This window comes from Chrysemys picta, chromosome 24 (genome assembly GCF_011386835.1).
Source record: "Chrysemys picta bellii isolate R12L10 chromosome 24, ASM1138683v2, whole genome shotgun sequence".
Lineage (NCBI taxonomy): Eukaryota > Metazoa > Chordata > Testudines > Emydidae > Chrysemys > Chrysemys picta.
In genome coordinates this window covers 1,906,539-1,930,699 of record NC_088814.1, presented here as the reverse complement: position 1 = coordinate 1,930,699, position 24,161 = coordinate 1,906,539, and the positions used below count along the sequence as shown (strand labels likewise).

General features: G+C 53.1%; 1 protein-coding gene across 7 annotated transcripts in view; it reads right to left on the bottom strand.

Annotated features, from left to right (window-relative positions):
• ZNF385C (zinc finger protein 385C) overlaps positions 1 to 24,161 on the bottom strand; it is a 185,585-nt gene that overhangs the window by 8,102 nt on the left and 153,322 nt on the right. For 5 of the 7 annotated variants that reach the window (XM_065577944.1, XM_065577945.1, XM_065577947.1 and 2 more), the window contains 3 exons: positions 17,885 to 17,995; positions 7,609 to 7,768; positions 3,991 to 4,329 (listed from right to left, as the gene is read on the bottom strand). In XM_065577944.1, the coding sequence (XP_065434016.1) occupies positions 3,991 to 4,329; positions 7,609 to 7,768; positions 17,885 to 17,995 (610 nt within the window). The remainder of the gene's footprint in view (positions 1 to 3,990; positions 4,330 to 7,608; positions 7,769 to 17,884; positions 17,996 to 24,161) is intronic. The other 2 variants (XM_065577949.1, XM_065577948.1) reach the window with 2 other exon arrangements.

Below are 24,161 nucleotides of genomic sequence, written 5' to 3'. Positions count from 1 at the left end.
CCGGTGTCTGAGCCAGGATAGGAATCGGGTTTCTTCACTCTGAGCCCAGCGTCTCCCAGCACTTAGCTGGCGGCCGCCAGGGAAAGCACAAACAATCCCTGTTCCCAGAGCTCGGACGTTTCCCCCTTAACGAGAAATCCACCCATTAGACATCACCCATGAGGAGAGCTTCAGAGCAAGCTAGTAAAACAGCAGCCAAAGCCCAGAATCGCAGCAGACTCCGAACCTCCCATGTGACGTTCCAGGGCTAAGCTCGGAGTAAAACCTCTAGGGCTAGTTTATAACCCCTGACAGCAGAAGATCTGAACTGGAATCGCTGGAAGATCTGGCTCTAACGAAGGTCTAGGAGCCAGAGGAAACTGTCTCTTGGGCTCTCCTCCCTGTACAGGGGCATCTCTCTGCCCACTAGTGCCCAGCATGTGGTGTCAGAGTCCCTCTGAGCCGAGGTCATTTCTGGATCTCTCACCCCCGCAGGCTGTCGGGCGGTCACACCGCTGGCTAGCTCAGCATTCCTTCCTGGGCCCAATCTCTGAGCCACTAGGCGAAGCTCTCGCATCCTCCTGGGGCTCAGGTTCCGGACCGAAGCGCTGAGCCGGCTTTGACCTTGGGCATGTGTAATATGAGACAACGGGGCTGGCTTCGAAGGGGATGATTCTGGGCCCCGAAGAGACTGCGTCTCTGCTGCGTGTCCTTTGCGTGACGTCCGCCGGCCTGCGGTGCGAGCTCTCCCTCGCGCTGGACGTGGGCTGGGAGGAAGGGACTTGCCGTGGAGCAGGGCTGCACTGGCCTTCAGACCCTGCATGCTGCAGGTTTTACATAAAACAGCAGGAGATCTGCCAAGAGCTGGCGGAACTAAAACACCAGAGCCAATGGGGGCACTGAGGCAAGCCCAGCACTGCTCCCAGAGGAACGTAAGAAATACCCAGAGTGATTCCCAACTCGGGCTAGTTCCATCGGCTCCTACTGGCCTGTGACTCCCAGCGGCAGCACGGCCCTGGGGCAGGCAACCCCCGTCTCTTGTCAGCCTGGCGAGAAAACGGCTCTTTTGGCTGACCCGGGACAGCTGCCACCTACTGAGCGATGGGACCCGGCTTGAAGGAGACGAGGCCTGCGCAGGCAGAAGGCACAGGTCTGGCCCCAGAACGGGCTGTGCTGGCTGGACATGCTCAGTAGCATCGACACCGCCACCTAGCTCTTCTGTCGAGCCCTTCCCCCACAGAGCTCAAAGCACTTTACCGAAAAGGGCAGTAACATTACCCCATTTTATGGGTGGGGAAACTGAGGCACAGAGCAGGCCTTGCCCAAGGTCAGAGTCGGGAACAACCCTATCCAATACCCTCACCACTGGGCCACCTGCCTCTTTGCAGGCAGTGATTTCTCTTCCAGAATGACTTCTCAGCAGATCCTGCACATTCCGCGTCTCACCCGGCAGCTTTTTCCCCTTCCCCCACGTTTCTGTAGTTCCAGAGAGGAAACCCTGGACCGGGACATTTTATTTATTGCTAAAGCAGCAAAAGGGCTCGCTGGCTTGCTCTCAAGACCTTCCCTACGTGGTTTCCGAAGTCTTGGAGGCTTTAAACGTTCCGCTCCGTCCAGCTCGCTGCCAGAGAACGTCCCTCCGCAAAGAGCTTTGGCTCGGTCAAGCATTTACTAGGGCACATCCCTGAGCGTGTAGCATGAACTGTGGTCTAGGGAGGTACACGGAAGTGGCTGTCGGTACCTGGCAGATGAGCAATGCCCAAGGTCACAGAGTAGGTCAGTGGCAGAATCGGGGATAGAGCCTAGGAGTCCTGACTCCCATTCCCCTGCTTTCGCTAAGCACTCTGCACACCCCACTCAGAGCTGGGAAGAGAACCCAGGAATCCTAGCTTCTAGTTTCCCCTTCTCAACCCCCTGTACAGACCATGTTCAGCCATCTGGAGTGGGGTAAACCTTAGGGAATGTGAACCCTTTCAGAAAACCATTCTGGTGGGTGTACAACAGACCCCCCCTAAACAATGGAAATGAAATAGACAGCAAAGCAACTCCCCACCTGTTTTATTGTTAAGCTTTCAGCTAGGAACCTGAGACTCCACTAAAAAGAACAGGAGGACTTGTGGCACCTTAGAGACTAACAAATTTATTAGAGCATAAGCTTTCGTGGACTACAGCCCACTACTCTGTGCCCAGCTTCTGGGCTGTAGCAGTAAAAAAAAAAAAACCCGGAACATTTTGCTTGTTTGTTGGTTCTTTCTCCTCAAATCAGCTCCGACGTTTGTAACCCAAGCTGACACAAGCAAAAGGACATGTCTACCGCTAAGCCTGAGCCGCTGTCCTCAGCTGACCTTCCGGCTCCCGAGCGCTGCAAAGGCATCGTCTGCCTCGGGAACAGCCCGGCCGAGTTTCCGGGGGTTCGTTGGGCCGGGCGATTGAATTTCCAGCTGTCACTGAATTTGGGGGCCCCTCTCTTTTAAACCCGGGTGTAGTTCTTTGGTTTTTTTCTATTTCCTTTGCAGGGTGGTTGTTTCTAAGCATCACCTGCATGGGGCTGCAGAGGATTCAAAAGCCACTAGGTGTCCCCAGTGCGGCGGATGAGTGCGGCTTTGAAGGACCAAACCCAAACTCGCCGGCTACCCACATAAATCTGATCTTATTCCGCTTGCTTTTCCAACCCCAAGTAATTCTAGAGCGTAGACAGGGTCACCGATGGCAGAGCCCGAACTAACAGCACAGGTAGGTCTGTTGCCACTCTTCTGCATTCAGCAAGAGGCTAATTTTCCATATGCCAACTGGAAAGCTGCATGCATAATGCTGTGTGTGTCTATCTACAGCCCCCAGCCTCCCACAGCCGGGAGGAGAAAGGAAAATTATAACAGGGCTTATTTTTCCCATTCAAATTGCTTTACAGGCATTAACTAATTACTGCTCACAGCCCCCGACCTGTGCCCCAGGTGGGTGATAATTGGTCCTAAATTGAAGCACAAGAAGCTTTTGCTAACGTTGGAGTCGTGCTTCTTCCACAGGCAATGTTTTATTATGATTTGCATTACTGCTGCCCTCGGAGCCCAGGCATGGGCCAGCGCTCCCTTGCACTAGGGGTGGGACAAACACAGAACCAAAACCTTGTCCCTGCCCCCCAGAATGTACAATCCTCCCCAGCTTCACTGAGCAGTCGTTTATTCTGATGTGCATAATTTGCAACAACAAAAATGTGAGCAAGTGTCTGGTTTGGGTGGGGGAAGGGAGGAAATCGGGAGGGATTTTCAAAAGCCCCTCCTAGACTTAGGAGCCAAAGTTCTATTTTCGAAAGCGGCTTAGACACTTCGGAGCCCAAGTCACTTCGGAAAATTAGCGTAAAGGAAAACGACTCTGGGGTATCAAGTACCCTCCAATCACTTGATTAAACGTATCTGAAAATGTCTTTAATTAAGCGACGTGAACAACAGGAGAGAGTTCGACCTTGCTAAAATCCACCCCTGCAGGCATGAGCTAGATATACCAACACCACTAGTTGAAAAGCACCTTAATTTACCCCTTCTAATTAAAGCAACATTCATTACCCCTCACAATTCCCCTGCAAGGTTTGTATGGCTCTGTTTGTACAGTTTACAGTTGAGTCACAGAGGTAAATGACTTGCTTGAGGTCACACTGCCTGTCAGGGGCAGAATCAAGTAAAGAACCTAGGAGTGCTGGTTCTCAGAACCCCCCAGTCCAATCACTAGACCACATTCCCCTCCCAGAGCCAGGCACAGAACCCAGGAGTCCTAGCTCTCAGACCCCCTTGTTCTAATCATTAAACCCAGGAGTTCTGATTCCCAGTCTCCCCTGGACTGGACTTCCTCACACAGCTCGGAATAGAACCCAGGAGTCCTGCGCTTAATTCTCTCGACCCTGCTGCCCACCAGCTATGGGAAAGTAACGCCACAGGGCCCTCCCTCCCCAGTGCTGCTCACTAGCACGGGGTACATGGGAGGCCAGGCCAGGGCATGGCCAGCGGCTGAGTCCCTTACCCGTGTTATGAGCCTCCAGCTGGGATGCGGAGTTCACCGTCACTTTGCAGGTGGGGCAGTAGAGATGCTGTTTGCTTTTCTTCCCTTCCTTTTCTCTGTCAGGGGCTGAGCCGACGCTGCTGCCCGATTCAGTGGCTGGCGTCTCAGCTCCCAGCGCTGGCAAAGAGGCCACGCTGGCAGCATCCGAAGGGCCCTCTGACAGCTCCGAAACAGGCGGGGAGACCAGGGCTGGGACGCTGCGGGACAGCTCGGCCGAGGACTCCTCCGAGGTGGGCGTCAGCACGAGGCTGCGACACTCAGCGTCCGGCTCCTTCAGCCCCAGGAGGCCGTTGGCTTGAACTAGCAAAAGAGACAGAAGGGAAAGTTCTCCTTTCTTGAAAAGAATTCCTGGCTTCCAAAGAGCGACGAGGCCTTGAAATGCCCCCGCCCCACCACGCTGTCGTAGCCAGTCCTGCCTCGCGGATCCTGATTTACCCAGGGGCCTTTCCCATTAGCGCTTTTTATCTGCGGCTCATCAGAACCGGCCGCAGCATAAAAGCCGCGATTAGCTCCAATCCCTCCTTGGCTCCAGGGAGAGACACTTGTTCTATCGGCCTCTTCCCTCCAACACGAAAGGAAGAGCCCTAGTGGGACAACTTAGCTGTTATCTGGCATGCTGAGTTCAAGCTGGAGCGGCAGCTGTGTCTGGTTCAAAAAGCCACCCTTGGAATCGGATCAAAGGGGGCGAAGGGAGGGAGGGAGGGGGCCCTTCCCTTTGCTTTGTGCTGCAACAGAAAAGTACAATGGGGCCTCGCCAGTTTCTTTGCAAGTGAGTGAAATCGGTGCCTTCCAGAGATCATCATGAATTTCTCCTGGGTGCAGGTGAAAGCTGCCATGAAGAAAGGCCGCCTGCCTGCCAAGTGACTATGAAAGAGACAAGGTGAGGGAGGTCAGAGCTTTCATTCGACCAACTTCTGTTGATGAGAGAGAAGCTTTTGCGTTTACACAGAGCTCTTCTGCAACTCCCTGGGCCTCTCCCCCGAACAGATCCAATAAAAACTCTTACCCCCCAGCCCTCACCAGCTTCTCTCGCCGCTATCCCGGGACGGACAAAGCTCCAACACTGCACCCAGCAAGCGGCTGTCCTGGCTGGCTGGGTCTCTGTCCAGGGCTGCCCAGGGGCCCTGGGAATGAACATTGGCACGTCACGAAGCTCCATCATTACTTGGTATCTGCACGGAAGCTCTGCTCACGGAGCAGGACCCACTGTGCTGGGTTCTGCACAGACACAGAACAAAACGATGGTCCCTGCCCTGAGCGGGTCCAGCAGGGCCAGGGTTTCTCTCCTGGTGATTAGCTGGGAAACAGCTCATTGCAGAGGCAAACGGGTGCTCCTAGAACCTTCCCTCTTGTTATTTGTTTGCCAGTAGCACCGGGAGGCCCCAGCTGAGACCGGGCCGCACTGTGTTAAGTGCAGCTCAGACCCCCTGTGTGGGGCAGGCCCTGCCATGAAGAGTTTACAGTCCCGGCCCCAGCCTCCGGACAGCATCGAAGCCAACGGGATTTAAGTGCTTCACTGAGTGGGGATTCTTTGTTGAATCGGGGCCTAAACCGACGTAGCGACAAAGGCAGCAGCGTTTACAGACGGGGCCTGCAGCCCAGAGAGACTCACCCGGCGTCACACAGGGGCCAGGAAGTGAACCCACATCTCCGCGGTCCAAACCAGTGCCTGACGATTAGCTCTCGTTAACCGCGGCCTTGTGCTCCCGTCCCCTTCCCTGTTCCCAGCCTCCACCCCTCCTGCTGCATCTTCTCCCCGTTCAGACTCTGGGGCACGCACTGTCTCTTCCTTCACATCTGTCCTGCACCCGGCACAACGGGGCCTGATCCTGAACTGGCTGCTACCGTGAACAACAACACTGGTGCAGGCAGCACACGGAGCCCAGCAGGGCTGTTTCTACGGCTCCAATTGAAGGACAGGAGAGCGATCGAAAGTGCTTCTTGCTCTGGCCATCCCTGCAGGGGGGGCATTTACGACCTGGAGTTTATTGCATTACTAATCACGACCCTCTTTAGCCTGATTAGCTGCTAACGATCAATGGCTGCCCAGACAGGAGGCCACAGTAAATAACTGGCACCCGTTCAGGGCTTAATCAGGCTGTTTATGATGTCTGAGAAAGGCCAGGTCATTAACAATAGAGTTGTCAGTTACCATGACAGACCCCTGCTTGTAAAGGCTGATCTGGGCCTTTTCCCCTTTGGCTCATTTGCATCACTTATTCTCAACCTTCTGGCTAGAATATCAGGGTTGGAAGGGACCTCAGGAGGTCACCTAGTCCAACCCCCTGCTCAAAGCAGGACCAATTCCCAACTAAATCATCCCAGCCAGGGCTTTGTCAAGCCTGACCTTAAAAACTGCTAAGGAAGGAGTTTCACCACCTCCCTAGGTAACCCATTCCAGTGCTTCACCACCGTCCTAGTGAAAAAGTTTTTCCTAATATCCAACCTAAACCTCCCCCACTGCAACTTGAGACCATTACTCCTTGTTCGGTCATCCACTACCACTGAGAACAGTCTAGGATCCATCCTCTTTTCAACTACCTGAAAGGGGGTTCCAAGCAGCTATCAAATCCCCCCTCATTCTTCTCTTCTGCAGACTAAACAATCCCAGTTCCCTCAGCCTCTCCTCATACATCATGTGCCCCAGCCCCTAATCATTTTTGTTGCCTTCCACTGGACTCTCTCCAATTTTTCCACATCCTTGAGGGAAATGTGGGATATGTCCGCGAGTGGGGGACACTGACTGGAGCTGGCCCCGGCAGCAGGAGGGGTGCAAGGATAAAGTACCCACCTCTACCTGCTGCAATAGAGATTGTGGTATATATCGCCAGGCCACCAGCCGGCTGATCATTAGCGCTGCGAGTGGGGAGGGTTTGGGCCTAGGGTGATTCCACGCTGCAGCTCGAGGTGTCACTTCCGGCATGGACAGATGTACACACGCTAGATCCAGCTAGTGCATTGAAAACGGCAGCGCAGCACTGCAGCGTCGGCTGGCTGCCCGGACATGAACCCAGAGCCTTGGACAGGCTGGTACATGGGTGGCTACCCTGCTACATTTAGCACACTAGAGTCACGGCTAGTGGGCATAGGGCTACCAGGCTCGCAGTCACTCCCCCAGTGGCAGCGTAGATGGCCCCACAGACCAGTCCCAAGGGGCAGGCCGGGACACAGACACCAGTGGACCGGGGCCGACTGCTGTCACAACTCCCCACACCCAGGTCACCAAACAGCTAATGACCCGGGCAAAGCAGTCACAGAGCAATGAGGAGCCCTGCAGCCTGTTCCCAACCCCGCTGGCCTCCCGCTCGCTCGTGGTGCTGGCAGTTGCCAAGCAGATGTCATTTCTGACCCGTGCCAGCAGGACGTTAATCGGTATCTGGAGAGCAGCGCAGCTCCTTGTCGAGCTATGGGAAGAGCATCACGCTGCTGTTCATCCCCGGGGAATTATTACTGCAGGGGACGGCACGGAGTCCCGAAGAGCAACTGTTCGGTACAAGCTGACGGCGGAGAGCAGGAAATCCCAACAGCCCCGTTCCCCGTTTCCGGTGTGCAGGGCCAGGGCGGTGGCTACGGACATACCTGTACTGTGGAGATCCCCGCTCACGTCCAGGGTGGCAGGGAAGTCTGCCGGGATGTCCCGGCTGGGGACCGCTGCCGTTTTCTGTTTGTTCTTCACAGCTTCTATGGCTTTGAGTCTCCGGGCGTGTTTGTGGCCTTTGTAATGTGCCTCGGCCTGGTTCTAGGGGCAGGAACAGGGAGAGGTCGAGTCAGAGCACATGCAATGCTGCAACAGTGTGAGAAGGCACAGACAGACAGGGCTGGGGAGGAGGGGGATGAAGGAAAGCAAAGGCTGTTCTGAGACCTACAGCAAGGAGCCCTTGTTCTTCTGCAGCTCAGGGGCCTAACGCGCTTTGCAAACTTCTAATGAGAGCCCTTTTGTCTCTGTGAGGTCGGTGAGCCCCCGTCTACAGATAGCGGGTCAGGAGGAGAACCCAGGAGTCCTGCCTCCCAGTCCTCTCCTGCTTTGACCCACTAGACCTGTTGTATTAACTTAGATGGAATAAAGGGGCCGAAAGAGTCAAAGGTGTAACATGAACCCGAAACTGTCCAACACGGAACAGTTTTCAACAAGATTCAGAGTTTTGTATTTAGAGCCCGTAGACGCGTCGCACCAGGGTGAACCCACCATTAAAAACCCTCGTAGCCTTTAATCAAAGACACAGACAAGAAGAAGAAAAAGGCTGGAGAGAGTCTCTCAGGCGGTACAGAGGCCCGAACTGTCCTGCGGGGGGAAGTGAGGAGGTTAGCGGAGCTGAGCTGGAGCTGGCTTTGCTGCTGCTGTTGAAGACGGATCCTGTTTCCCTGATGGCAAAATAAGACGAAACACACAGGAAAGGGGAGAGAAAAGAACAGCAAAGAGAAAAAATGCAGCTTCTGTCTCTGGTGCAGTCTCGCTTCTGCAGAAACCCAGGCCCAGCGCCCGGCCCGATCAGCCACTCCAAGCCCTGGCAAACTTGGACCAGCACCAGGCTGTTCAAGGCCTTGCATTTAGCTGCTTCTCTCTGGTCACAGGTTTACAGCAGTGTTGGCCGGCTAAGCCAGACGCTCACGAGACAGAAGGGAAAGGGCGAGGAAGACGAAAGAGTAGTATTAAAGTAGGGAAGGAAAAGGCCACACTGGGGGGGGGGGAGGGAGGGGTGGCTGAGACAAAGTCTCACCTCCCAGGTGTATTGGATTTAACTGGAGCCAGCAGAGGTGGAGGTGGCAAACACATCAGGGTCCCTCTCAGGATTTGCAGGAAGGTGGCCTGGAGTCCCAGGATGGTAAGTATCGCTCCTTTCAGTCCGTCCCCCATCCCCCATCTCCTTGTGATGACCCCCCAGCGGGAGTGATGAGTGGAACAGCCCCTCCCCTCAGTATTTTGTCCACCAATCGGGCCTAATTTCTGACACACCCATTTTAGTTCACCGATTTCCGGTCCCACACGGTTCTTGTTTCCCAGGCATGATCAGAGCATCACAGGAACGTGGGGCTGGAAGGCACCTGGAGAAGGCTGGGGCAGGACCAAGTGAACTTGACAGGGGTTGGTCCAGCCTGTTCTGAAACACCTCCTGTGACGGGGTGGGTGGGTGTGTCCACAGCCGCCCTTAGAAGCCTGTTCCAGGCTTAGCCCCCCTGAGAGTTACAAAGTTTTTCCTAACTTCGAACCGAAATCTCCCTTGCTGCTCATTAAGCCCACTGCTTCCAGTGCGACCTTCAGTGGCCCCGGAGAACAAGTGAGCCCCGTGCTCTTTCCACCAGCCCTTCGCATGTCTGCAGACGGGGATCAGGGCCCCCTCAGTCTGCTTTGCTCAAGACTAAACACGCCCAGTTTTTAGCCTTTCCTCCCAGGTCAGGTTTTCTAAACCTTGGACCATTTTTGTTGCTCTGCTCTGGACTCTCTCCAACTTATCCGCATGTTTCCTAAAGCGCAGCGCCCGGACCTGGACCTGGACTCCAGCCGAGCCCTCAGCAGCGCAGAGCAGAGTGAGACAGTTACCTCCCGTGTCTAACACAGAACACTCCCGTTCCTACACCCCGGAACCGGACCCCTCTCCCTCTTCAAGGGGCCAGTCACCCTGTGACAAGGTGACCCTCTTTCTCCAGTCCCATGCCTCATTTGCATAGCTACACAGAGCTGAAGGCCAGATGGGACCACTGCGATCAGCTGCTTCGGCCTCCTGCACATCACAGGCCGTTACATTTCCCCCGTTTCCCCCGGCACTGGGCCCAGTCACTTGTGTCTGGATAAAGCATTGTCCAGAAAGGCGCCAGTCTGGGTCTGCAGACCCCCGGAGGTGGGGAACCCACCACTGCCCTGGGGACCTTGTTCCAGTGCTTAATCACCCGACCAGTTAAAAGATGGTGCCTAATTCCTAACGAATTTGTCTGGCTCCAGCTTCCAGCCTGTGGTCCTGTCTGCCTTGCTCGGCTAGACTCTAGAGCTCCGTAGTACCTGGCGTTTGCTCCCCGGGAAGCTCCTTACACACTGCTCAAGTCACCTCTCACTCTGCGTATGCTGAACAGACTGAGCGCCTTGCTGTTATGCATTGAGCTGCTCCGCACGGGGGCTCAGGGGGAAGGGGAGCTGTCTGCTGGTGCAGTGCAGCTTAGACCGAGCATCTCTCCAAACCTCAGGCTCCGGACAGTCCCTCGGGATACCTAACCCGCTCCAGAGGAGCCCAGCCCAGTCCCCACCCGGGCGGGCTCCGTCTGCGACCGGGTGGTGGTGTCTGTGCTCAGGGAGAGTCCACTGACCCACAGCTGGATCCAGTGCTGGCCTTAATGACCTCCATCCGGCCTGGCCTCAGCTTCCGCTCCGCTCCTCCCACGCAGGCCAGGTTCCCTGTCTGGGGGCTGGCGGTTTGAGGCTCAGCCCAGAGGCAAGTGGATTTCAAGGGACCCCCATGGAGCTCTGGGCTTCTGGATGAGCTCATGGCATAAACCTGAAACCCAAAGCAAGTCCCTGGAGGCATGGCGGGGAGCGGAAGGGGGGCGGGATTTCCTAGGGAGCTCTGTGACATGGAACGGCAGAGAGGACGGGGACACAGACAGCGTGGTCTGGGGCAGGGCACTGGGCTCTATTCACAGCTCTGTCTGTGACTCTTCCCTTAGCTGCGTTGCTGTTTCCCCTCCCAACCACCCTTTTGTCTGGCTGGTCGATTTCCACCCTGAGTGCTTTGGGGCAGGAGTCTTCGGGTGCTACCATGCTAGACATGAGTGACTAAATAACACCAGCCACCTCAGCCCTGCCCAGTCCGACCCAAACGGAGCCCAAGGGCAGAGCCGGCTGCCTGGGATGGACACGGGGGTGACTGACTACCCGTGGACAAGGAGGATCTGTTACATCTTCGGGTGCCGACCAGCATCTGCTGCCAGAAGAACCCGGTGCCCTGAAATCACTTGGCCTCCCCAGGGCCAGAGACCTCCAGCAAGGTGAGATTTTGGGGGGAGCGTGTTGCAACGCTCTGGTTTCAGCCTGTCACTGAATTGCTTTGCATACAAATCGATCCAAGCCGAGGTATCATTTTGCTTCAACATCGCCGCATTGCAAGGCTGAGATAAGGACCCTTTGCTGATTAAATGCGCCAAGTCACTTTCAAAAGAAGCTTTCAGGCAAAATGTCTGACTTCAGAAACACACAATAAATTGCCTGCTGCTTGGAAAAAAACATTCGCGGGTAGGACACATCTCCCATTGTAACCCAACAGGCCTCTAACATGCAATTTCCATTCACCGTCTCCTTTCTCCCGGTGAACATTGAATAATGAAGTGCGCAGCGGTGGGCGCTTGCCTGCACGGCACTGATAAAAACGTACACAAAAGATAATAGCCCCAAACATTTGTGTCCTTAGCAGTTGGGGACAAGGCAGCATTGTCACCAAAAGCAACCACAATTTAGCAATTTCTGGAAACTAAATCCAAACTGAATTAAGACACTGTAACGGAGCCGGGCAGATTAATTTGCATGGCAATTCTGGAGGCTAATTTAGGCTGCTAGAGCTTGCTAGGAAGAACCAGACCCTCCAACCCCCCTCTTTAGGGCGAGAGAAACGAGGGTGTCAGAATTCCGAATCAGTGGCAGGAGACGTGGCTGAAAACCCACCGGGCTCACGCCAGGAAACAGCGCCTTGGTAGCCAATACGCTGAAGCTCCATCGGGTAACGGAATTTGGTCAGGGCTGAGTTGGAGTTTAACGAGGGCTCCCAGCACTTTGCCATCCTGTGCAGAAATCGAACCAGCGTTACCGTGTAAACTGCGAGGTGATTTTAGTCCAGACGTGGCCTTGGCGAGCAGGGCCGGAGAGTACGCGTGTGAGCGACAGACAGCCCGTGTGCGAAAGAAACGAGACAACAGTGCTGGAGAGATAAGAAGCGTGCGCACACATGAGATGCGCGTGAGCATTTGGGATAGTGAGACAGAAAGACACTGGGCGTGAGTGTGTACGAGCGAGATGGTGCACGAGCGTTTGTTGTGCGAGTGCATTTGGGGCTAACAGGCTGACCCTGCATTAGGCACCAGAACCTGCCCTGTGAGTTACACGGCAGCATGTTCCCAGTTACTCGGGGATGAGGCCGTCTGAGGATGCAGACAAGTCGAACTGGGACTCTGCCCTGAGCCAGCCTCCTGCAGGGGTTGTGGCTGGGGGCTGCATTGCTCTGGAAGAGGTAGAGCTATGCAGGCTCCCAAGCTAACAGGAACTATCCACATCGCTGTGTCTGTGTGGCCTGTTCCCGCGGCGGATCGCTGAGCTGAGTGCATCAAACTCCTCCTCAGAAAATGCGCCAGGAAAGCTCCCAACTGGCCTCGTTCTCTGGGACCATCTGCAGCAAAGCGCAGGGAGGCGTCGAAGGACTGGCATGCTCTTAGCAATCTCCCTTTGTCACAGGCGTTCTGGTGGGCTGCGTTTCATGCTGCCTAAAGCCTTTCGGGGTCTATGCTGCTGCCCTCCCTCACTAACTGGGGAGCGAGGCACCACGCAGTGAGCGCCAGGGGGTCAGACTCGTGGCCATTACAGCAGGGAGGGTGCTCTAGTGAACAGGGCACCAGGAGGGTGATCCGTCAGGCTCTCCCAGCATATGGGGATGAGGGGCTACCTAAGTGCTGAGACAGAAAGTCTGCCATTCGTTTTGGGAGCCGCTAGGCTTCCCTGCACATAAGACACTAGATGGAGGAGCCGGTGATTTCTTGGTGACAAATCACCTCTTTCTGCAATTAACTTGCTTCCCCTGCCCTCCACCAATCACCTTGTCCCCCGGCACCACAAGGCCCTGCCCAAACGCTGGGCTCAGCACGGGCAACGCAGCAGCACTGGGAAACCATCGTGGCTTTCAATAAAGCCAGGAAACAGGGTTTCCCCTGTAGCTTCCTGTCCTATTCCTCCGTTTGGAGAAGGGAAGCAGCGAGCGCCTAGCATGGTTACCGAGCCTCTGCTAGCAGAAGCCGAGTAGAACGAGGCTCTGAAGGAGCAGGAGCCATGCGGCCGCTCATTAACCCACCTCGGGTGCTGGCTCGAGGCTCAATTCTCCAGCCACACCGGCAGGGAGATTACTATGACATCACCCGGCCTTTGCAACCAGCAAATCGATATTTGTTTGGGCGGGTGCTTGTCATGCGCGAGATCTAAATATCTGCCCGGGGGGAGGAGACGCAGGTATGGGTCGGCAGAGGGACGCTTGGCTTTCGAGCACGCAGGCTGCAGTTAGAGTTTGACCGATGCTTTTTAAAATAAATAGAGCTTTGTTTGCAGAATTTACGAGATTAACCTGGCTTTGAAGGGCTTGTCTACAGGGGAAGGGGACAGTTACACTGCTGTAGCTACCCCGGTTTCACTCCCCATGGGGGATTCTCTTAGCCCAGAAAAACTGTGTCTTTATCTCAGTTTAGCTCAAACCTCTTCCCAAGCCACGTAAACTAAGCCAGACAAAGGCCTTACACTGGACTAAGAGTGTCCACATGGGGAGTTAAACCAGTATGACTCCAGTTCCCATTGTGACGTTGCACTCCATGTGTTTTATGGAAATATGCTTATGAGCGTGAATATGATGTAACTGGAATACGCTTCATGCAAAAGGTCTCTTGTAAGGTATCATTACAAAGCTTATAATATATTGAGTGTGTTCATCCTATTTGTTTGCATTGTATTATTTCTATGCCTGGAGTTAGGAGAATAACATATAAACTTGTGTTGCTGATGTAACATATTAAGTGAAAGCTATTAAGGTACTTCAGAATCAATGACCTGTAAATGGCTCTGTTTACTTGCAAACCTTCCTGTGTACCTGTGGGCCAGCCCAGGAAGAATGGAGGCTGGGGTCTCACAGGACATGTGACCATGTCACTTGATACTGGAATCCATCTTAAACCTGGTGCTTTTCCATTTAGGAGGAGGGGTGGGGACCCAGAGGGACAAAGGATTCCTGCCTTGTGTCAAAGCTATAAAAGGTGGTGGAGCGGGACAAAGGGGCTTCCAGTCATGAGAAAACCCCTGCTTACCACCTGAGATGTCTGCTGGAACTAACAAGGACTGTACCAGGGGAAAGGATTGGGCCCAGACTAGGAAGGAGTCTAGTCTGTGAAAGAAGCTTATTGGAACATCTCTGAGGGTGAGATATTACCTGTACTCAGTTTCTTAATGTATTAGGCTTAGATTTGCGTGTTTTTGCTTTATTTTGCTTGGTAACTTACTTTGTTCTGTCTGTTATTACTTGGAACCACTTAAATCCTACTTTTTATACTTAATAAATCACTTTTGTTCATTAGTAAACCCGGAGTAAGTGATTAATACCTGGGGGAGCAAACAGCTGTGCATATCTCTCTATCAGTGTTATAGAGGGCGAACAATTTATGAGTTTACCCTGTATAAGCTTTATACAAAGTAAAACGGATTTATTTGTGGTTTGGATCCCATTGGGAGCTGGGTGTCTGAGTGCTGGAGAGAGGTAAACTGCTGAGCAGTTTTCACTGAAAGCCTGCAGCTGATCATTTCAGCCAACACGGAGCAGGGGAAAAGTCCACAGGAAGGGGGGCGGATGGGGAGCAGCTGGAGGAAGGGAAATGCAGAAGGAAGAACAGAGCAGACATGTAGAGACAGGGAAGAGGGAGAAACCGGATAAAGGAGGATGGGGAAGGAGGAGAAACGAACGGCAGCACAGCAGTGGCCTACAGCCGCCAAGGTGCCCTTGGTGAACGACGCCCAGTGTCAAGCGCCCAAAAATCACGAGATTGGGTTAAAGATCATGAGATTCGAAAAGACGATAAACACCAGGTTCCGATTCTTTGCCTTCTGGGTTTTGCACAGCCTGGGGTCCTAGTTCCAAGCCGAGATTTTCCCATAATCCTCTGGTTCCAGGAGCTAAAACACCACATATTGCAAGTTTCAGAGTAGCAGCCGTGTTAGTCTGTATCCGCAAAAAGAAGAACAGGAGTACTTGTGGCACCTTAGAGACTAACACATTTATTAGAGCATAAAGAAGTGGGCTGTAGTCCACGAAAGCTTCTGCTCTAATAAATTTGTTAGTCTCTAAGGTGCCACAAGTCCTCCTGTTCTTCTTTTTGCACATATTGCAAGACTCCCGATAAATCCGCCAGGGTTGGCAACACGGTCTGAATGGGACAATGCCATGATTCCTGCCCGGTTAATGACTCCCTCAGGGCCATATTCTGTCCCTTGACCTCTGTGCAAGGCTCCTATCAACACCCCGGAGACTGCGATGAGGAGCATGGAGCCCGTCCGGGGCCCAGAATGACACACTGGGAGTCGGGCCTCTGCGCACAACGAGCGTTACAACCCTGAGCTAGAGCAAAGAGATTCCACTGGGAGTCGAGAGCTGGGCCAGCTCTTCACAGAAGGCTGCAGAGCAGATCTGAGCTGGTCATTGACAGTAAGGCCGGATCTAGTCTGGCCTCCCACATGTCCCAGACTGGAGAACCTCACCTCTCTCTGCTGGGGATCCACCCAACTTCGGCAGCCTCTGATTTGACTGAGAATTTCCTTTTAAACTTCTAATCAGCTCCCCCCCACAAGAGATTGGCCGGGTACAATTCATTACTGCCGGGGACGAATGAACATGACCTTCCTCCCCTCGACAAGATGTTTGATTGATTTGGAAGAAAAGGCTAAAAAAAACCCCAACAACCCACCCAGCACATCAGAGCTCTGCAGAGCCGAGGCAGCAAAGATTACATTCAGCTCCCGGGAACACATACGAACTGCACGGGCTGATAAAGCAGCTTAAGCGTTCCAGCCAAGAAGTGAGGCAGCCGGAGCGGACCTGAGCGAAATGAAGAGCAGCGGAAAGACAAAGGAACAGACGTGGCAGAGAGGGAGGGCGCAGCTGCCACCGGTCCCGTGGAGAGGAAGAGAGGGGTGAAAGAACCAGAAGGGGGCAGAGCAGGGGTGCAGAGCAACTTGGAGGTGTCGGGGTAAATCCACCTGCAGCACCATGTGCGCAGGGTGTGCCCAAGCCGCGACTGTGCCTTGGAACGTGGCTGTAGAAATGAGCCCTCTGGCGGCACCGTGTAACACAGAGGGTGCGGCGGAAAGGGAAAGAGGCTGGCTTTACAATTTGCTGCCCTTCCATAATAATAATTAGCTTCTTTCATCAGTAGATCTCCAAGCTCTGTAAAGGAGGGCAGCATCATTGCCTCCATTTTACAGATGGGGAAACGGAGGCACAACGGGATGCAGTGACTTGCCCAAGGTCACCCAGCAGGCCTGTGTCAGAGCTGGGACTAGAGCTCGGGTCTCCCATGGCTCAGTCCTCTGCTCAAACCACTAGGCAACACTTCCTCCCATTAAAGCTAGGGAAGCCATCGAATGCTGCAGGGCTTTCCCGTTGCAGAGGGCTGGCTGTGATGAGACACACACGAATCCCAGGGTGGAAAGGGGGGCATGATGCAAAGAGACAAGGTGATGATGACCAACCCTATTTTGGGAGGAACCCCTGGAGGGGATGGGTGAACCCGTCTAATGGGCCTATCTCCCTTGTGGGGCAGGGGACTTAACCCAGGCCAGTTTCCATGCTACGGGGCAAATTTACCCAAGCTATAAATGGGGGTGACTCCTCTGCAAGCGCTTTCACATGGCCAGGATCTGGCCACAGTTTGTAATTGTATCTAAAACTATGTGCACCGGATTACATACTCCAGAAATGCCTTTGCTTGGTGCACCGGGGAGCAGGGCGCTGGCCCAGCGTGGAGTTAAGCACCGGAGTTCTACCAATGTTCCCGGCCTGTTTAGAGAACTCGGCTGGGCCTTGTCTCTACTAGCAAACTTGAACTGGTTTGATGAAATCGGTTTAAAACTCGACTTGTCAAATCAGTGCAAACATCTACCGCAGATGCACTTCAGTTTGTTTAACTCACTGGTGACTTGGCTTGTGTCAGAGCACAGGGGAAGCGGTTTATATGTATGTCCATTAGGCCGGGCTTTGCACCAATGTCACTAGCTCAGTTTTTAAATTGGTTTCACGAATCCGGTGCAGGCCAAGAACGCCTCCGTTTGCTGTTCCTCAGTGTGTGAAACCCACCCGCAAAGGCCAGCTGCTGACCTAAGACTTTTCTAGTATAGACAAGGCCTTAGCCTTACTGGGACTGGCCTAGGCATCAGGACATTTCTTTATTCCAACTCCCTTTGAAAGACAAGAGAAATCTCCTGGGGCTTCCCTATGTCCTGAGAACCCCCTTCCACCCTCCCCTTTCTGCTTTCTTTCTGGATGAGCTACTCTCAAGGGTGCAAAGGAAGCAGAAACCTTCTGCAAGGCCAGACTGGAAACACCCCCTGCAGAGCTGGCTCCTACCTCTCTAGTTACTTAGCTGACCCTCGTCGTCGTACTCAGGCGCGGGGGTTTTGTCCCCCCAGCATCCCCTGGGAGATCAGGGTGTATTATCCCCATTTCAGGGATGGGGAACTGAGGCACAAGGTAGAGGAGGAGACTTGCCCAAGGTCACATGGGGATTCTGTGGCAGAGCCAAGAACGGCAGCAAGGTCCCCAGAGTCCTGGTCCAGTGACCCGCCCAGCGCAGTGGGCGCCTCGGGGCAGGCAGGGTGAGCGCAAAGGGGCCCAGCTGGTGTTCAGCCAGCTGCTGCGTTCTCTAGCAGCCAGAGCTCCCGGGCTGGGACAGCGATGGCTCCGGACAGCCCCCTCCTCGGCTGTCCCCCACGTAAGCCGCTGGCAATGGCGGACCTGGCCCACCGTCCGCTTATGGGAAGGAGCCTGTTCCTTCCTTGTCTCAAGCACCAGATGGACCATCCGGCTGCTAAGCCCCCTCTCCCTCGGCACTGCCCGCCCCACCCCTTGCAGACACAGCTTACCGCGGAGTTGAATCGGAGGTGGCAGATGTTGCAGGAGATGAACTGCTTCTTCTTGAGTGGGGAGGGGACGCCGAAGGTGTGATTGATCACGGCCTTCTGCACGGGATCCATCTGGAAGGGGAGGGAGGGAGGGCATGTGGTTACTCGGTGCTTCGAACACAGACCGGCAAAGCACCCCAGTCTCGGCTCGGGAACAGCACACGCTGCAGTGCTGCAATAGGGACATGCAGAATCCCTGCCCAGCCAAAGTCCTGGGGACCCTTTCCTTCCTCAGCTACTGCTGACGGGACCTGCCAACACCCAGAACATGCAGCTCCTTTCTCTGGTTTAGCTGGAGGTCCCCTGCGCTCTAGCAGGGAAAACAAGGACCTTTCGACTCAGGCCTTGGCAGGTAAAAGAGCATTTCCTTCAGGGGAGAGGTCTGGCACGTGCCGTCCTCCAGGTATTGTCCGGGCAGAATCCAGACTTGTCCCCATCCCCCCATGTCCAACACACCGGGAGGTTTTGCCAGGCAGTCCGAATGTTCCTACCTCTTATCATATTGTTACAGCAGGAGCCCCAAGAGGGCGCTGTTACACAGTCTTGCAAGATCTTTTTCTTTGCCTGCCAGTGCGTACGGTCTTTGAAGAAATGCTGCCTCATTGTTTGTTTTACGATGCCCATTCATTCTTTCCGAGGAGCTGTAGCAAGCAGCAGGAGACTTTGGTCCCTGCCTCAGTCTCTCCAACTAGAGCCAATTCTTGCTCTTGGGGAACCAGGCCCTGGTGTTGGCCCGAGATTTCAGAGAGAGCGGCTGTGCCTGCATGCTGTTTGTGACCACCTCTGCTGAAGGACTAAGGCACACGGTGTAACTAAAGCACGTTACACTAAGAAAATGTGCAGACTTTGCCTCGCTGGTGTCTCTCCTTTGGAAACCAACCTGCAGGGCCCCATGATCTGCGCTTGCTCAGCAGAGGGGTGACAATATTTCCTCTCCCCAGCCTCTCGGGCTTGCCTGCTTTCTCCTGGCTGTTGAGTGCCAGGGAGAAATAATTCCTCTTTATCATCATTTCACCCACAGATCTCAATGCCCGTTAAGTCAATGGCCCCTGAGAGCAGGGGATCATTACTCCCCGTTTACAGAGGGGGCAAACACACACCAAGAGTGAGGTTTCCTCATGGACACATAGCAAGTTAGGGGCAGTGCCCGGAATAGAACCCAGGAGTCCGGCACCTAGTCCCCCAGGGTAACTGTTCAGGGATAGATCCAGGAAGCTCTCAGAGATTCTCCCTCCTCTCTGATCCCTTCTCCGTTCACAACAGATGTCAATGTCGTGGATGGCAAATTATCGGTTTTCATTTGAGGTCCCCAGCTGCTCTCCTCAGCAGCCCAACGAAACAGGTGTGTTGCCAGGTGACTTAACTGGAACCTCAGCCACTGAAATAGGGTCTCAGAGTTTGGACCCGGAGGCGATGAAAACGAGTCACCAGCCATTAACCCTTTGTTTGCTGTTAAACAGTGAGTAAAATTCACCCCCTCGCAAGGCCAGCAGAAGACCTAAGCACTGCGGGGTTTCCACAGTGCCTGTACCTTGTGCTTTGCCCTCTCTGCACTGCAGCGAATCCCACCCTAGTGACAACACTTCGCTCTCCTCACATCCTATGCGAGGCAGACCCACCGACGGGGGTGGAGCTCGGAACAAGGAACCCTGCAAACTCCCTGCTCCGACGCCTAGACAGCTGCCCAGCCCACAGCTAACGTATTCGCCGGGCCGCCAATTCTGGGAGCACTTCGACATTACTGCTGCCATTGGGATCTAGGCTGAAGCGCTCACATGCAGGGACCAATGTACAGGGAGGGGAATCCTTGGGGGCCACCTCACAGTTGCTCTGTGTTTCAGGTCCCCACCTGTAAAGTGGGGGTAGTGACCCTTTCCTCCTCCCCCCTTTGTCTGACTTGTCTATTCAGCTCGTAGGTACTTTGGGGCAGACACTGGCGCCCTCTACGGGTAAGGAAAGCGCCTAGCACCAGCCACTCTCGATTGGGGCCTGCAATATAAGAAGTCATTTATTTTTCATGCTGTAGCAAACTATTATCACAATTATTCGGTAACATTTTTCTATTGGCCCAGGAATCCCCTGGTACTCCACAGGGCGCATGCACTTGCTCTGCCCAGAACTCGAACAACTTCAGCTATTTGCAACGGGCCCTGTCTTTCTGTGAGACGATTCATCAAAGGGCAGCGGTTCTGAGACGAGGCAGACGCACACAGCCCAACGACGGCCCCCAGCGGGTCTGTCTCCCCCTGACGCTCAGTGTCATTTTATTCCTCAGCCGGAGCAGTAAACTTATTCGAAAAGCCATAATTGTTTTAAACAAAATGCATTTATTAAGGGGGGAAAATAAGAATAATCTCTTTGTTGGAGTGCAGCTATAATCTATAATGCAAGGATTGTTTCGCTACCCGGAGGCATAGGAAGATTATCTTATCTGCGTCCTGCTGTCAGTGGAGCCTTGGGTTTTCAGGCGATCGTATTTCTCTGCAAAGCTATTTAGTTGCAGAGACAGGTGCATCAGTCTTCAGGGCACATGCCTGGACAACAGAGCCATTATCAAGACCCCAAATTCCATTCCAGGAGTGAGCAGAATGGTAATATCGAGTGATTAATGAAGTGCCTGTTTGCTATGAAATTTTACTCACTTATCTGGAATATAAATGAAGAGGCATTTGGGTTCTGATGGGGGGACCAGAGGCCTCTAGCGATGACAAAGACGCTGCTCCACCTCTGACAACGAACACTGCAGTGCACTCACAGCAGCACCCACACAGTGCAAAAACCAAGAGGAATCTCTCTCCTCCGTGCAGTGCTGCATCAAGGCGCTGTGTCCATGCCAGCATTTTAACCGATAACTGCTGCTCTTCTGCCTTTAAGGAGCTCATCCCCCATGTCTGGCACCTCAGGAGGGAGCCAAGAACCGGAGAAGCCAGGAGGAAGATGGAGTGGAATTTATAGATCTAAGAAGATGCCATGGGTGGGAAGTTCAGGAAAGTAGCAGATATTTCTTGGGTTTGGTGGTTCTAGGCAGCAGTGCCCATAATTAACTCAGGGAGGAAGGATGGGCTTGGGTTGAGGCATTGGACTGAGACTCCTGAGATCTGAGTTCCCACCTCTGCCACTGGCTTCCTGTGTGATCCTGGCTGGGCAAGTCACAGAACCTCTCCGGGCCCCAGTTCTTCAACTGGAAAAAGATAATAATCCTTCCGCTGCCTGGCCCAGTAGGACTGCGAGCTCCTGAGGGCAGGGCCCGTCTGTCACGATGGGGCTGAGTGGCACCCAGCCCCACGGGGCCCTGATCTCGGTTGGAGACTCTAGTACTACCATAATACACAACAGGACAACCACAAATCACAGCCGAGGATTTCACAGACATTTAGGAGAGTCCCAGGAATGTGACACTAAGACCTGGTCACGCCCTCAGGGCCGTAGTTAGGTCGACCTGACCCCTTCTATAAACATGGCTGGGTCAGCGGAAGAATTCTCTAGCTCCCTGGGAGAGGCGGATTGACTCCATGGATGGGAAAACCCCTTCTGTAGGGAGCGTCTGCGCTACAGCAGTCCAGCGACAGTGCCGAAGTCTAGACACGGCCTCAAGATCTTCCACCAGTAAAACGAGTTGAATCCAAAAGCGTGCGTGTGCGAGCGCACAAGTGTGCCTACTGGCCCTGCACTAGTTGGGGAAAAATGGGGAATATTTAAGAGTCTGTGAAGGAAACAGATTCTTCCCTCCCATCAATTTAAAATGCCCATGTGAAACGATAGCAGGAGTAGGCAACCTATGCCACACGTACCAAAGGTGGCATGCGAGCTGATTTTCTGTAGCACTCACACTGCCCGGGTCCTGGCCACCGGTCCGGGGGGCTCTGCATTTTAATTTAATTTTAAATGAAGCTTCTTAACCATTTTAAAAACCTTATTTACTTTACATACAACAATAGTTTAGTTATATATTATAGACTTAGACAAAGAGACCTTCTAAAAACGTTAGAATGTATGACTGGCACGCGAAACCTTAAATGAGAGTGAATAAATGAAGACTCAGCACAGCACTGCTGAAAGGTTGCCGACCCCTGCACTGTAGTGTCCAAGCCTGTGTTAGACACGGAATAGACCAAGACACAGTTCAGAATACAGTTTGGAGGTTGTTACTAAGGTGACTGAAATATACCTAGTTTTTTGTGTGCAAAATTTAGAAAGAAACAAAATATTGTTATTCTGGGGAACGTTTTTTGCTGAAATATTCCATTTTTCCATCGAAAGGGACACCAAAATTTGATGTCTGCACTCTTCCCCCTTTCCACTCCTTTTTTTCCACTAGAAAAGCAGGAATACGGAAAAACTGAAAACATTACGCTGAATTGTAAAAATTGAAATAAAATAGTTTTGTTTCATTCTGATGAAAAACAGGCACATTTTGAAGAAGCCAAGCATTTGCACAGAAAATTTTTGAATGGTTCAAAATGCCATTGTTTGGGGGGGGAAAAACACCTCAACCTTTTGATGACAAAACGTCAGTCAGCTGCAGGCGTCACACCTATGTCCTGCCATACGGGGATGCAAGGAGGGATGGTTTTGTGGTTAATGCTCCAAACTGGCCACCAGGACTCCTGGGTTCTATTCCCAGCTCTCCCACTGATTTACTGCAAGTCACTTCCTCGGTCTGTGCCTCAGTTTCCCCCGCTGTAAAAGGGGGATGGTGATACTGCCCTGCCTCAGAGAAGAGCTGAGCCATGGAAATTCATAAATGGTTGATAGACACATGGAGACTTGGGGCTGGAAGATGGGCAAACGATTATTATTTTTATGATAAAAGTACCAGATTTTGATCCCGGGTGAAGCTTTGGGCCAGACTCCCAGTGAGTTTAAATGGGCATTTTCCCATCGACTCCAATGGAGCTTCGCTCCTTGAGACCAGCACAGCAGCTGAGAGAAAGGCTCAAGGGGCACTTGTTAAAGATTGTTCAACTATTTAATCAGATGGATTAATAGCAAAGGGGAAAAAACCTCCAACGCATGGGGAGAGCAGATCTGATTGGCCCTTCTGAGGGGGCTGTGATGAGACGCAGGCTCCACGCCATGGAGACAAAAGGGTACTAGACAATTTGGTATTTGAATGATCAAGGGTCCTTGATGCTACGTGCTAGAGATTTACACACCTATTAATTAACGCTAAATTACAGCCTCTCAGAAAGCTTCACTTTCCATTTTGGACTCTTCATATAAAGTATCCTCTATTAATATCAAAACCAGAGGACATTTTAACTGTCCAATCAATTTTTATTCAGTTCATCTTCACTTTAATAGCATTAGTCCGTCGTGAATTCATTCAGCCCCTGGGGATGGGCCCTAGCTGCCCCTCTAACCCTTCGAAGCCCCAGTCTGCAGCCGTGAAGGGGCAATTAAAGACAAGTTACCCCCCTCCCCAGACGGATTTTTAAACTACTTGTTTAAGGAGATGAAACGGACGATCCGTTTCCCAACAGGTTGGGACATCATCACGCTCTTTTCTGGTGTCTTCCCATCACCCCTCACGTGATCTCCTGCCCTCACTGGCTGGGTTCTCTGAGAGGAACAGGAGAGCGGCACATCCCAAAGTCATTGCTTCACATTCCCAGACATCTCTGGGGAAGTCACAGGGCTCTTGGCAGCGCTGAGTACCGGCTGCACAACAGACATTCACCTGAGCTTTCCGTTCCGTTCCTTAACACGCACAGTCTCCTACACGTCCCGCCAGGTAATGCCCTGCCTCACTGGGTCTAAGTCAGATGAGAAACGACTAATGAACAACCCTGCCAGCAAAGTTCTGTTATACAGAGGCACTCCTGGGGCAGGACTCCTGGGTTCCACTCCCAGCTCTGACAACGATTCCCTCTGTGACCCGGGGCAAGTCACTTGCAAAATCGGCCCTTGTGCAGAAGAGCCCAGCGTGGACTACTTACAGCCGGGGTAAACGAGCCTGAAAACGCCTCGTACTGTGCAGGGAGCCAGATCTCAGAGGGGACGAGCACCCACAACTGCCACTGCCACTACTGACATCAGTCGTCAGGATCGCTCCAGATCAGGCCTGTTAACCCCTTGGCTTTGGACTGCCCCAGCTGTAAAACGGTGGCAACAACTTCCAAGCTCCTGTGGGTCCTTAAGAGTTTAAGTGGTTTGATTAATAGATCGCTAGATTGCGAAGCCGGAAGGGATCACTGGGATCATCTAGTCTGGCCCCGGAACATCCCTAGACTAATCC